We start from the raw sequence: 15,285 nt of genomic DNA on the forward strand, positions 1-15,285 counted from the left end.
TCCAATATATATATTTTCAAGTTGCTCCAGTTGAAGCACGTTACATTTAACACTTGCCTGCTAAATCTCAAAAATACATTGCAAGAAATGTACAAGAGTCTAGTTTATGCTGATACACACCTGCTGACATTGCCATAGTGGTCCCAGCTACCATTCCCATGGCAACACCATTTGCTCTGGGTGATGGAATTGGTTGTGGGTACATGGCAGCAGGCATTCCATTTGGTTGAACAACTGTGGTGTGATGAATTACATGAGGCGGTGCAGCATATAGAGGCTGTGTGTAGTAAGTGCCTTGCTATTGCAAGAAGGGAAAAAAAATTAGCACAATTACTCAAGATCATGATATTTTAATAACTTTAAATTACATCAAAACTATGTAATTCTCTTCCAAATGTCTTGCTACCACAAAAATAGCCCTGAAATATTTTACTGCAGACAATGCAGCACAGAAATACAAAGTTTAACCACAACCTGCTTCCTAGTCACATGTTATCTCTGACACTACTGTAGTTACTGCAATCAGAAAAGGTAAATTCTATGCTCTGGAAGATACAGATGCTTTTGCAGGTAGGAATTATTGTATTAATAGGTACTACCAAGTTACACTAAACTCCTCAGAAACTTGCTCTCATTTGATTTGAGAAATTAGAATGATGAAATAGTGAGTGATAAACCTAATTTTGGTATTTTAGGTGCTGGAAAGTATATAGTGAACTCTAATTGGTTAGGTTTTGTTTTCTTGATTCAGTGACTGTTGTTCCTATTTAGAAAACACTTCAGATTTTACAAATTCTGTGGGATACTTTGAGCTTTAATCTGAATGTATGTAGATCAGATGACATTATTTCAGTTCCTCTTCAGTAACAGTAAGAAAATGAGAAGTTATTTCCCTGTGTGGCCCATTCTTATAGAACAATCAGCAAATACACAGTTTTTGAATCATACATTCCAAAGTTGATCTGTGCAAACTGTAGAATTTCAGGACCTAAAAATTGCTCCATGCTTTGAAGGTTTGGCCATTTTAGGTGCTTTTCAGATGAAGGGATTATTACAATCTTTTGCTTCAGGCAGATAACTGTGCTTAGTTTTAGTAGGCTAACTTACTGTCCGCAATTTAACTTGCTAGTTTTGTCATTTAATGTTCATCATCCTTTTAGATTCATGACCAACAACATGAATTTCTGACCAAAATACGTTCCTTGATGAAACATTTGAGTTTAGCACTTTAGAGGTAGCTAACTGAACAACCACACACAGAAATAATTTACACAACTCTGTTGCACCCCACCACTGTACAGCAGAGAATTTATGAATCAATGCAGAAACTCTGCCAATTCCCAAACACAACAGCTACAGCCAATATTGTCAATTATGATCCTGTACAGTAACTTCAATAAACTGCATGTCTTTATTCCATCCAACTTCATGGAAAAAGAAAATCAGGAGTTGAGTTTTTCAATGCTGGTGAATTTCAATCTGTGCAGGAATTACGCTAACTAGGCAGAAACCTCAATAAATTTTTCAAAGAACTGTCAAAACGTTTACCTTAAATCATTTGTTGGAATACAGGCCTGCTTCTTCTGTATTTAGAAAAGGATATTTCTGCAATGCTGATTTTAGGAATTAAAAATTTCAATAAGCAAGGGCTGTTATTAGAACAGAGGGTATGAAACTGCTTACATTCCTATACCCAACAATGAACTGCAAGGATGATGTCAAAGTACACAATCAGCCACTTCACAACAATAAAGCTATTTAGAAATTAAATGTATTCCTCATCACCCAATAGTTAAAACCATGTGGGCCATTCCGGGGTCCACCTTGAAGAAGTTTTAAATAAAATGCGGGTTAATCACCTAACATTGAACAAGCCAGGGACTCAAAACAATCTGCATGATATATGAATATCATTTCTGATCAATTCATTCAGTAATATCCCTGCCTGAAGACCTATGATTAATTCCTTCAGACATTAATAATGCATAATTAGGACATGTTTTAGTGATTAATATTTCAGACTCACCTAATGTAAAGTTGGGAAATGTATTGGCCCACAATTTAGAAATGAAGTATTCAGGATTTCTAGTGTGTTTCGAAATTGCATAAACTAAAGAGCAAAAAAGTGCTTAAAGATTGTACCTAAGGAGGTGCCAATAATTTGTTGGAAAGGTATATAGGTGAGTTTATATTGGCAAGCATTCGCATTTAATTATGAACAAGTCAAGAATATTTCTTATACAATAACAGACATCAGCCTACACAAACCCATTTTTCAAAAAAAAACCCCGTGTTTCACAGCAAGAAAATTAGTTCAATCTTTAACAGAGATCTTTAACAGCCCAAGCTGTTGGCTTTGAAAGTGATGTCATATCTAATAGATCTTTCAGCAAAGGACCCATGCCTGACCTGCGCGTAAGGGTTCTGCTGTGGATAGGCACTTCGAACCGGGTATACAGCTGTCTGGTATGGGTTGGGAGAGGAGGAGTAAGGTGGCACCGCTCCACTGGTTGGAGAACATGAGACTTTATAAGGTGTGCCTGGTGTGTAACCTGAAACAAAAAAAAACAGTAATTTTAGAACAATACTAAACCAGAGGTTAAAGTCACTCTAAGAAGCAAGGTTTACAGAGATTAGCTGTACAGAACGGTTCCAGGAAAAAGGGCTGCCATTTAGTCTAATCAGTCTGTGCTAATCAATAAAAAGAAAGATATCTAGCCTTATTCAGTCCTTGGTGCACCACCTTGAAATGTTGAGTAAATAATTAAATATATATATAAATTAGTAGATACTAATGAGGATTTACCATCCATGCAGGTGGTGTGTTCCAGACCCCATCCTCTGGGGGAAAAAAAAGACTTCTTCTATTCTTAAAATTACTTTTAATGCCCCTTGTTACTGGCCACTAATTGAAGGGAAATGGTCCTTCAAAATACATATGGGTCTTCAAAATACATATGGGTGGTTGGTGAATCTACCCCCAAAAGTATCTGAGAAACACAATCACAATGGCAACCATTGTTTAAAAAGTCACCCCAAAATTGAAATGGACATAATTAGTTCAGACCTGCTCCTCCAATTACAGGTTCCCTCTCTCAGGCACTTGCTGCTGATAAGTAAACGAGAGATTCTAACAACAAAGACAGGAGGAAAACAGCTTGTGATTGGAGGAACAGCAAGCAATAAGCAAAACAGTAGAAGTGAGAGTGTCCCTGGGCTTGAGGCCATAGCTTTTGCTGAGGGCTGGACAACTTATCCAGCAGGGTATCTGCCAGGTCCGTGTGGACGTGAGTGGTGACTAATAGGGGGAGGAGGCAGTTACAAGATGAGTGGGGCAGAAGAACTATCCTGCAAGAAGGGTTGTGATGGATGGGTGGTGCAAAAGGGTGAGGGGGAGGTGAGTGGTGCCATCATGGAACAAAGAGGTTGAAAGGGGGGATGAAGAGAGGGTGGCTGCAAAGGAAACAATGATTGTGAGCCTATCAACAAATAAAATGCTCAGCAAACTGGAAGCCAAAAAAATGAGGGAAGGACTGCTGCGATTCTTGAATTGCTATGTAGGGAAAAATATTAAATCGATGTTGTTACAATGAACAGTGTGCATTAATTAGTAAATTTATAAGAGATTGAGATTGGAGATGCAGTAAAATAGGTAGTAGCTTCCTAATTAAAACATCCCAGATTGATGTTTGCAGTGAAAACTCACTAACTGTGAACTCATTAGTCTGCAGAAGACGTGTTTACAGTAATGGCCTATTGTGTGTAGAAGTGTTACTTTGAAGAAGTTTTTGTTATTAACTTATGTCTACTGTCTTGTACCAAATTAAATACCACAGGAAATTAATATTTTCCTTATATGTGAAGGTTTAAGCGTAGAGGAGAGCTAATAAAACTATTGAAGATATTTATGAACTCTTCTAAATCTGCTTCTGTGCAAAGCACCTTATATGTCAAGAGAAATACAAGAGCTATTTTTCTGATGTGACTAAATCATTTAGTAAATGAGTGAGTGCACAGAGTTAAAAATGAGGCCTGGAAAACTAAAATAATCTTCAAAGATAAAAAACAGCCCTGGAGTAAGTCTAGGTCCACTTAATTTTATATAAGTCAATTAAAACTAATCTCAGCCTCTACTGATTCAGAGAAAACAAACTCAGCTAATTAAACCTTTCTTTATAAACAACATTCTTCATTTCAAGAAACTTGGTCATAAATCTACTCAGTGTGATACACTTCCCCCATAGCAATAAGCATAGTGCTGTCTTCCTCGTCTTGAGTCTTCCAAAAGCGATCGCCTTACTTTTGGAAGACCAAGACAAGGAAGAATGGCACTATGCTTATTGCTATCTTCAACAATCTGTAGATAGATACGTTCTATGATACGCATTTTGATATCCCTTTGTTGCTCTACATTTCCATAACCTACCCTTACTTGTATTATTTTGCATTGTGTGATCTCAAATTTACTCGACCGGCATTTGTCTAGAACAAATTCCATTTGCCATTTTCAGCCAACCTGACCTATTCATTGATAACATCCTACATTTAATAGCTTTCCTCCTCACTATTAATCTCTAAAACAATTTTTGTTTAATCTGCTAAATTAATCACACCACTTACATTTACATCATATACCAAAGAGACATCAAATTCCTTGCTAAAATCCAGGTATTCATACATTCAGTGTGCAACTTTCATTAACACTCTTTGGGAGTTTGAAATATTTACACAAATGAGGAAAATTCATTTGACAAATCCTTGACAAATCCATAAATATTGATTAATTGTCTTTCTAACTGATGACATGGATCCTCAAGACTTTCTACAGAACATTTTGCCATATCTAAGGTTAGGATGGCTGTTCTGTAATTACTTGATCCATTCATGTCCCTTTTTAAGCAATTGCATAAGGTTGACAGGCCTCTAGTATTATGTAAATACCCAGACAGAACTGCAAAATGATGCTGAGAGCTTCTGCTGTTTCTTCCCTTGCCTCTCCTAGCAGGTTATTCAGGCTTAGTGATTAATTCTTTTTTAAAGATGCTAAATCCCTTAATATTTCTTTTCACACTATGGTCATATCAACCAATATTGCATACTCAACCACAATGTCTCCATCATTCCCCACTTAATTAGGACAATAATAGGATAGTGATTCTCCAATTGTCCTCTTCCATCAAAATTATACAGCTGTAGATCATAAATCAGCCAACTAATAAACAACCATATGTAATTGCCTTCATCTATTCCAATAAATAAGAGGCTGAAGAAAAATGCAACATTCCAATGAATCTTACATTTTACTTTCCAAAATCCACAGATGTTTTACACTCATTACCCTCAGTTATTTTTACATCTTCCCAATTGTAAATATCTACAGTTCCTAACTCTAGTCTACTGCTTGGCATCCTACTACCTCAGTGTGTTTAGCAATTTAAAAAGAGAGTTAAACAAATTTAAGTTATCGGAATTATGAATATGATCTGCTCTTATTTTCAGAACACTGCATATGTCTCCTGTTAGAGTAGACAGCTTTTCATATATAAGACTGGAAAAACAAATCTCTATTCTCTAACACATGTGCGATTTGAACTTAAAGCAGAGCTGTAGGTTAATCATTTTATTTGCCAAAGTGAAAACTGAATTCAATTTAAAACATCATCTCTGTCTGCTGCAAATTTCCTCAGTAAACTTACTGGGAGTACTACTGACCCAGTGCTATTTATTTTGCAAGAAGTCTCAAGAACGTAAGAAAGGAAGACTCTGGAGTGCGCGAATGTGGCTCATTAGTTGCCCTCTGGTCTGAGTCAGTTGGCTATCAGTTCACGCTGCAACTTCAGCACATCATCAAGACTTAGATGTCAGCAAAGTAGTATAGAAGTGACACGTCCATTTGAATAGCTGAGATATCTTCCCTTTCCCTCCCTCCCTCCCCACTTGCCCACCCCTGAAAAAAAACGTGGCTAACATAAATGCATTAAGGTTAGGCCAATTATCACGTAACACTAATATTTGTAGGATATGTTTATGAAACAGCTTTTGCTTTTTCCATAACAGTAAGCTTCAAAATAATTCTTGTTTTGGAATGTTTGGGATGCAAGCTTTTGATTTCATTCGAGGTCAGGGTCCCCTGAATTTGGGGCTAAGCTTCGTGTCTAATCAGGACAAACTGAGCTGGTATCGCTCAACTAAATGAGTACATAAATTCCCAAACAATGCCTTTAATGATTTAGAGACACATGACCAGTCATTTATTTCTTTGACCCTTTTAAGATTAAATTTGCATATTCACAGAATATTTTAAATTGCTCAGCTTCATTCCAAACTAAGATGCTAAGAATATAATTGTGGCTCATAATCAGTGCTTTAAGGTTAAAAAGATATTTTTACTATGCGTGACCACTGATATGAATGTAATCATTAACAAGTGTGATACCTGTCTGGAAGGCTGGGTTTGTACCAGCATACATAGTAGGAGAAAAGGCAGGAGCAGCTGCTGCATACCCCACTGGAAAACCTGCATAGTTTAAAAAAATGTGAATTTAAAATTAGCATGAAGAATTACCAAGAATACAATAAAATCACAAGCCCATAACACAGAAACTAATCCTCACAGAAAACAAACATTAAATATTATCCAATATAAATCCAGACAATACCATTTGCTATGTTTCAGAGTCATTATCTAAAGACAGAAGAAACAATGGTTTAAAAATTAATGTTACCAGTTCCTCTTTACAAACATTACAAAGAACACTGACTAACATGCCCACTTACAAGCACAATTCTTCAAATTCCAAATTCTAATGACAGGGTGAATGACAGCGAAGTGAGATTGGAGGAAATCACTGGAGTTGACAGTGGAAAATGGACTAGAATGAGACTTAAACATGATGATGGAACGTTTAAAGTCACAGCAACAAAACTTCTCAAACAGCCTTTCAAATCCAGTCCCAGAAAGGATGGTAGCCACACTGGTCCAATCTTCCAACAGAATGCAATAGTGTGGTGTTCTTCAGTCAAGGTGCCTAAACTAGTTCAATGTATTTTTGGAGTTAAAGTCACAAGCATTTAATACTTCATCTAATCTTTTACCATTAAACTCCCACATTTCCCAGCAATAATTAACTATATTTCTTAACTGACATAGCATTAATTTATCAACTTGCCTGGGTATCCAATTCCTTTTGGATTTGCATATGGAACCCCTGAAGCAGCTGAACTGTATACTGGGTTCATGGTGTTTCTAAGGAGCTGTGCAAAAAAAAAACATATTCAGCATCTTACTGTTTCTACTGGCAAATAATTTAATCAATAGAGTATTAAAGAATCAATTTTCAGTCAAAACTAAACCAAAGTTTGAAAAAATATTTTATTTCTCCTTTCTCCTGATAGCATTCATCGTCCTATAATTGTATACTAGAGAACAATTTGAAAATTTCAAATGAGCAGCAGTGGTGAAACAAAATCTTTCACCACAAAATAAATATATGTTTTGGAATAAGTACATTCCATTAGCTGGAGTTGCACGATGAAGGGGCTTTAGCTAACTTATTTCTTTACCATCCATAGAAATGACTGGATTAGACCCACACAATGAACACACTGGCACGCAGCTTTAAAAAAAAGACATAAGGACTTCCAAACATAAAGAAAGAGATGCACGCTTAATTTTCCACTTCAGCATATATGCCTTACTTACAATACAATTTCAAATCATGTGTTTGTTTTGGGGTGTTGTAGGGGAAGGGGGAGGGTGGAGTTGCAAAAACGTTCCATTAGAATTTGCATGGTCTTCAGATTTCTGTGTTTCACCAAAAGTTACGTTTGTTGCTGTCTGGTCACAGTGGCTCAGTGGTTAGTACTGCTTCACAACATCAGGAACCTGGGTTCGATTCCAGCCTCAGCCAAATGTCTGCATGCAATTTGTATGCTCTCCCCGTATCTGCATGGGTTTGCTCCGGCTGCTCCAGTTTCTTCCCACAGTCCAAAGATGGGCAGGTTAGGTGGACTGGCAATGGAAATGCAGGGATAGGGTAGGGAGATGGGGTGCACTTTGGATTGTCGATGTGGATTTGACAGGCTGAATGACCTTTTCCACACTCTACAATATGCCAAAATATTATTTTCTGTCATGCTTGATAGCAATAAAAGACCCAGCTAATAGGCACTGGTCTGCCTGCACCATCAGTGCCAATTCCTAGTCCAGGAAAATAGGGAGGGCCAGTGGTAGGAAGGATATCTGACTATAAAGCCAACTGCCAAATCTAAAAATGATTGTTTGTTATGCACCTTTGTAAGAGCTTTGTGGTGAATCTACATAACACCAGCAAAGTTAAAAGAGAAAAGGAAAAGAACTGAGCAATACACAAACATTTCCAGGGAATCTCTCATACAGGAATGGCTTGAAAACTGAGTTTAAATGCCATAAGAAGCTGCACTGGGCAAAAACTAAGTGAACAATTTCACCAGAAATATTTTGGTTCAACGGAGATTGTTGAGCCCTCGCCGAGATATTTGTATTATCGATAGCCACAGACAAACTGCCAGAAGACTGAAGGGCAGCGGATGTGGTGCCATTATTTAAGAAAGGTAGGAAGGAAAAGCCAAGGAACTAAAGATTGGTTAGCCTGACATCAATAGTGGCTAAGTCTTTTGAGGGGATTTTGAAGGACAGGATTTAGAAGGACAGGATTTACATGCATTTGGAAAGGCAAGGGTGGATTAGGGAAAGTCAGCATGGCTCTGTGTGGGAAATTTCACATCTCACTGACTTGATTGACTTTTTTTTGCAAAAGTGACAAGGAAGACTGATGAAGGCAGAATGGCAGACATTGTCTGTGAAGACTTCAGAAAAGCATTCCACAAGGTTCTGTATAGTAGACTGGTTAACAAGGTGAGATCACTTTGGACCCATGGGGACTAGTCTATTGGATAGTAAATTGGCTAGAAAGTAAGAGACAAAGTGCTGTTTGTTGGACTGGAGGTCTATGTCGAGTGGTATGCCGCAAGGATTGGTGCTGGGTCCACTGCTTTTTGTCATTTATATAAATGATTTGGACATGAATACAGGAAATCTGGTTAGTACATTTGCAGATGACACCAAAATTGGTTGTGTAGTGGACAGTAAAAGCAATCTCAGAGTGTAATGGAACCTTGATTAGATGGGCAAATGGACCGAGGAGTGGCAGATGGAGTTTAATTTAGATAAATGTGAGGTGTTGCATTTTGGAAAGGCAAATCAGAGGACAAACAGTTAATAGTGAGGTCCTGGGGAGTGTTGCCGAATAAAGGGACCTGGGGTGCAAGTGCATAATTCCTTGAAAGTGGAGTTGCAGGGAGCGAGTGGTGAAGGCAACATTTGGCACACTTGCCTTCATTGGTCATGGAACTGGGTTTAGGACTTAGGGCATCACGTTGCAGACATTGGTGAAGCCACTTTTAGAATACAGTATTCAATTCTGGTCTCCCTGCTTTACGAAAAATGTTGTTAAATCTGAATGGATTCAGGAAAGATTGAAGGATGTTGTTGGCATTGGAGAGTTTGAGCTATAAGGAAAGGCTGAATAGGCTGGGGCTTTTGTCCCTAGAGCAGAGGATGAGGGATGACCTTATATAGGTTTGTAAAATCATGAGGGGCATGGTTCGGCTGAATAGCCAAATATCCTTCCTATAGGAGGGAGATCAGAATTGCATACAATATTCCAATAGTGGCCTGACCAATGTCCTATACAGCCGCAACATGACTTCCCAACTCTTGTACTCAATGCTCTGTCCGATAAAAGAAAGCATACCAAATGCCTTCTTCACTATCTTATCCACCTGCGATGCCACTTTCAAGGAACTGTGAACCTGCACTCCAAGGTCTTTGTTCAGCAACACTCCCCAGGATCTTACCATTAAGTGTTTGAGTCTTGCTCGGATTTCCCTTTCCAAAACGCAGCCATTTATCTAAATTAAACTTTATCTGCCACTGCAGAGCCCATTGGCCCATCTAATTAAGATCCCATTGTACCTTCTTTGCTGTCCACTACACCTCCAATTTTGATGTCATCTGTAAACTTACCAACTATACCTTCTATGTTCACATCCAAATCATTTATATAAATGACAAAAAGCAGTGGACCCAGGACCGATCCTTGTGGCACATCAATGGTCACAGGTCTCCAGTCTGAAAGGCAACCCTCCATCACCACACGCTTAGTTCTACCTTTGAGCCAGTTCTGTTTCCAAATTGTTAGTTGTCCCTGTATTCCATGTGATCTAACCTTGCTAAACAGTCTACATCGAAGACCCTTGTTGCATGCCTTACTGAAGTTAAAAGGGTACAGAAAAGATTTACAAGGATGTTGCCAGGGTCGGAGGGTTTGAGCTATAGGGAGAGGCTGGATAGACTGGGACTGTTTTTCCTGAACGGTCGGAGACTGAGGGGTGACCTTATACAGGTTTATAAAATCATGAGGGGCATGGATAGGACAAATAAAAAAAGGTCTTTTCCCAGGGGTAGAAGAGTCCAGAACTAGACGGCATAGGTTTAGGGTGAGAGGGGAAAAATTTAAAAGGGACCCAAGGGGCCACTTTTTCATGCAGAGGGTGGTGCATATATGGAACGAGCTGCCAGAGGATGTAGTGGAGGCTGATATAATTACAACATTTAAAAAGCTATGCGGATGAGTATATGAATAGGAAGGAGAGAAGTGAGGACTGCAGATGCTGGAGATCAAAGTCCAAAGGTGTGGCTCTGGAAAAGCACTGGCAGCTTCCGAGGAACAGGACAGTCAATGTTTCGGGCATAAGCCCTTCATCAGGGTTTCAATAAGCCCTTCGACACATGAATAGGAAGGGTTTAGAGGGATATGGGCCAAATGCTGGCAAACAGGACAAAATTAATTTAGGATATCTGGTCGGCATGAACGAGTTGGACTGAAGGGTTGGTTTTCATGCTGTTCATTTCTATGACTCTATAATAGTCAAGGTCTTTTCCCCCCAAGGTGGGGTGTCCAAAACTGGAGGGGGTAGGCTTAAGGGGAAAGGGGAAAGATTTAAAAGGGACCTGAACGGCAACATTTTAATGAAGAGGGCACTGCATTTATGGAACAAGCTGCCAGAGGAAGTGGTGGAGGAGAGTACAATTACAACATCTAAAGGCATCTGGATGGGTACATGCTGGCAAATGCCACCAAATGGTATGGACAAACTGGACTGAAGGATCTGTTCCATGCTTTATAACTCTATCTGTACAAGAATTAAAATTTCTATATGAAACTTGTGTTGACAGAAGATTGTGATTTCCTAAATATATCTGACAAAAAAAATTGTCATTAGTTAACAAGGCACCTTTAATGACCAAAAGATACATCAAATTTGACAGAAACTTGGTTTTTTGCAAGTCAAGTTCAGATAAAACTAAAGTAAATTTCATTGCTGTAGTAAGCAATAATTTCAGATGAATAGTTAGTTCTAAGGTTATTTCTAAACCTATGTAAATTACTGCACAGATCAGTAAACTCAAAAATCTATAACTACATCTAACCAAGGTTGTACTGGAAATGTTTCTTTTAGGCAGAAGATGGATAATATAAAGAGGACTACAGTTAACACTTGGAAAAGCAGGTTATATTTGTTTAAGGCTAGATTGACAGCCCCAAACAAAAATGACACTTCCAGCAACAGATTGGAGGGAGGAGGCATTAAAAATTAAACATGTTGTATGCCATGTTTCTGGAGATAAACTTGTCCAACAACTAGATTTTTTAAATTACAAACAAGGGAGTTTGTGACACTTCCTTCTCCAAGGTAACATAATTCTGCCAGGGGGAAAATTTATAGTCTCTATTCTGTTCATATCACTTTTATTTTTCACAATTATAGATAAATAATACCAGTGAATTTTCATTTTGCAGCAAGTATGATTCAATTGTTTTAGTTAATTTTTGAAAGGGATAGGGGTAGCAAGGAAGAGGGGGCAGATCGATCACTGGTGCGTAACTTACACTGAGGATGACAAATTTGTGCATAATCATTCCCTGGAACAGTATTGGCTGTCACTGTTCATATAGTCACCCAAAGTCACACCTCTGCAGTACCACACGGATCAATGCTGGGGCTATAATTATTGACAAAGAATACACTACAAGTTGAATGAAGAAAGTGAATGCAATATAGTGAGGTTTGCAAATAACAAAAATAGGAAGGGAAAACAAATGGTGAGGATGACAGTCTGCTGAGGGACATATATAAGTTGAGCAAGTAGACAAGAATTTGGCAGATGGAATTATAAAATGGGAAACTGTGAGGTTATGTACATTAGCAGGAAGAAGAGAAACTGATATTATGTAAATGGAGAAAGACTTCAGAAAGCTTCAGCACAGAGGATTTAGGAATCCTTGTGTATAAATCTCAAAAATCTAGTATACATATTTAGCTGGTGATAAGAAAGGCAGTTCAAAAATAGGGCAATCTTGCTGCAACTATACAAGGCACTAGTCAAGACCACTGCTGTAAAACTGAATAATTCTGTGCACCTAAGGAAAGACACACCGGCAATATAGGTAGAGACAACAGAAGGTTCCCTACGCTGATCCCAGGTATGGAGGGACAATCTTATGAGGAAAGGTTGAGTGAGCTGGTCCTGTACTCACTGAAATGAAGACAAGTGAGAGGACAGCTTATTGAAACATACAAGGACTTGACAAGTTAGATATGGAAATGTTCTTCTCCCTTGAGAGTCTAGGACCAGAGGGCATAATTTCAGAATAAGGGGTCATCCATTTAAGATAGAGATGAGGAGGAAAGGAAGAATTTGTTTTAAGGGGAGTGAATTTGTGGAATTCTTTACCACAAAGGGCTATGTAAGCTGGATCATGAGGTATATTCAAGGTTGAGATAGATTTTTAATCAGTAGAGAAATTAAGATTTATAAGAAAATGTAGGCACTTGAAGTAGATTATCATCAGTAGCATTGAGACGTCCTAATAGTGTGCAAGTCCAGTTTGGTGGGACTCCTGCTTCAGTATTTAACTGCATGTTCAAACTACTGACTTCACGCTGGTTCTAAACATAAAACCATTTTTTTTCCTCCACTGCTTCATCCTTAGAAACTGACTCAACTTCTGGATGCTTCTAATATTTCCTGTGTAAACCATTCTTCGTGTTAGCACACCTTCAGCAAAATATGATCTGATTGTTACCTGACAATCTCAGAGATGCATTCTCTCAAAATTTCTGGAATATCAGGAACACAGACAATGACTTATGTTCCCCCTTCACTATCCTATAGTTGGAGATCAATTAAAGTCCTTGCACTATTGCAAGTAAATTCAAAAGTTCTAAAAAATGGATTGCATCTGGGTCCTTCTAGACCTCTGTGTTGTACAGTACAAAAGCATAATGTGCTTACATAATGACTCATTGAAAAAATGTTGCCATTTGTGAAGGGAATTTACACAGTAAATTCCAAACTGGCATCATATAATTGCTTAGATTGAAACATGGATAAAGACATTGAATTTCCTAAATGAAGGAGACCACTCTTGACATCAAGACAGCATTTGATTGTGTATTCCAGCAAGGAGCCGATGCAAAACTCAAATCAAATTAACCAGAACAAACTCTGAACTCTCCATTTTCTCATTTTCACACCTTTTCACCATTTTACATCCTCCGATCACCATCAGTAGCAGCCTCTTTGTCTTTGGCTCTGAGCACCTTTTAATCTGTTCTACTTATTCCTCCTCCTCCCACTCTGTCTACAGTATAAAAACGTTTTCCATACCCTTGAAGTTCTGAATGAATCAGAATGAACTTAAAACAAATTCTTGTTTCTCTCTCTACTGATGGTACAAGACCTGCTCAGTTTGTTCAGCACTACTTATTTTAAAACTCTCCATTGGATGGTCTCATGCCTATCCAAAAAGGTAATTGTGGTTATTGGAGGATAATCATTACTGGAGCTGTTCAACATTTAGTTCTCGGCCCAACAATCTTTAGCTGCTTCAAAGGCATTCAAAGATAAAGTTAGAACTGATCTGTGCACATGTTCCGTTTATTTGCAACTCCTAAGATATTGAAGCAGACAAGCTCACATGCAAGTACTGGACAACTTTCAAGCAGGATCACAAAGTGACAAATAACATTTATACAAGTGCTAGGCAATTGCTAGCTCAACAACAATCTAACCATCTAGTCTTGACATTCATCAATATTACCATTGTTGGAAGGTGGTGGAATTTGAATTCAATAAAAATCTGGAATTAAGAGTCTAACGATGATCATGAATCCATCGTCAATTTTTGGAAAAAGCCACCTGATTCACCAATGCCCTTCAAGGAAGGAAAGTGCCTTGCTTACTTGGTCTGGACTACATGTGACCCTAGGTAAAAACAAGGGCTGCAGATGCTAGAAACCACAGTCTAGACTAGAGTGGTGCTAGAAAAGCACAGAAGGTCAGGCAGCATCCGAGGAGCAGGAAAATCGACGTTTCGGGCAAAAGCCCTTCATCAGGATGAAGGGCTTTTGCCCAAAACGTGGATTTTCCTGCTCCTCGGATGCTGCCTGACTTGCTGTGCTTTTCCACGACGTGACCCTAGACCCACTGCAATGGGGTTCACTCTTAACTACCCTCTGGGATGGGCAATAAATGTCAGCTACACTAATCCTGTAAACAAAGTAAACAGAAGTCATGACTTAATCCATGACATACATAACAATGAATTTTTATAAAGTGCCATTTACTCCCATTGTTGTACTGCAGCACAACTCCAAACCATGTTCTTAGGAGATAAATGTCTGAACAGATTGACTAGTCATGACAGGCTATTTCCAATCATATTAGAGAAATCACTCAGATGCAGTCATGGAGCGATCAATGAATCATAGAGTCATATAGCACAGAAACCGACCCTTCTGTCCAGCCACTCGTGCCGAACATAATCGCAAAGTAAACTCGTCCCACCTGCCGTTCCTGGCCCATCTCACTTTCCCATTCACATACTTATCCAATTTTTTTTTTTAAATGTTGCAGTTGTATTCAGATTCACCAGGCGGCACGGTGGCACAGTGGTTAGCACTGCTGCCTCACAGCGCCAGAGACCCGGGTTCAATTCCCGCCTCAGGCGACCCACTGTGTAGAGTTTGCACGTTCTCCCCGTGTCTGCGTGGGTTTCCTCCGGGTGCTCCGGTTTCCTCCCACAGTCCAAAGATGTGCGGGTCAGGTGAATTGGCCATGCTAAATTGCCCATAGTGTTAGGTAAGGGGTAAACGTAGGGGTATGGGTGGGTTGCGCTT

At 38.8% G+C, this 15,285-nt stretch overlaps 1 protein-coding gene across 2 annotated transcripts in view; it reads right to left on the reverse strand.

Annotated features, from left to right (window-relative positions):
- The window catches only part of fam168b (family with sequence similarity 168 member B), a 44,662-nt gene that overhangs the window by 10,460 nt on the left and 18,917 nt on the right, over positions 1-15,285 (reverse strand). For both annotated transcript variants that reach the window (XM_043701918.1, XM_043701917.1), the window contains exons 2-5: positions 7,170-7,254; positions 6,437-6,517; positions 2,410-2,552; positions 121-298 (exon numbers count right to left, since the gene is read on the reverse strand). In XM_043701918.1, the coding sequence (XP_043557853.1) occupies positions 121-298; positions 2,410-2,552; positions 6,437-6,517; positions 7,170-7,239 (472 nt within the window). In that variant the 5' untranslated portion in view covers positions 7,240-7,254. The remainder of the gene's footprint in view (positions 1-120; positions 299-2,409; positions 2,553-6,436; positions 6,518-7,169; positions 7,255-15,285) is intronic.

The sequence above is a fragment of the Chiloscyllium plagiosum genome, chromosome 13 (assembly GCF_004010195.1).
Source record: "Chiloscyllium plagiosum isolate BGI_BamShark_2017 chromosome 13, ASM401019v2, whole genome shotgun sequence".
NCBI classification, from domain to species: Eukaryota; Metazoa; Chordata; class Chondrichthyes; order Orectolobiformes; family Hemiscylliidae; genus Chiloscyllium; species Chiloscyllium plagiosum.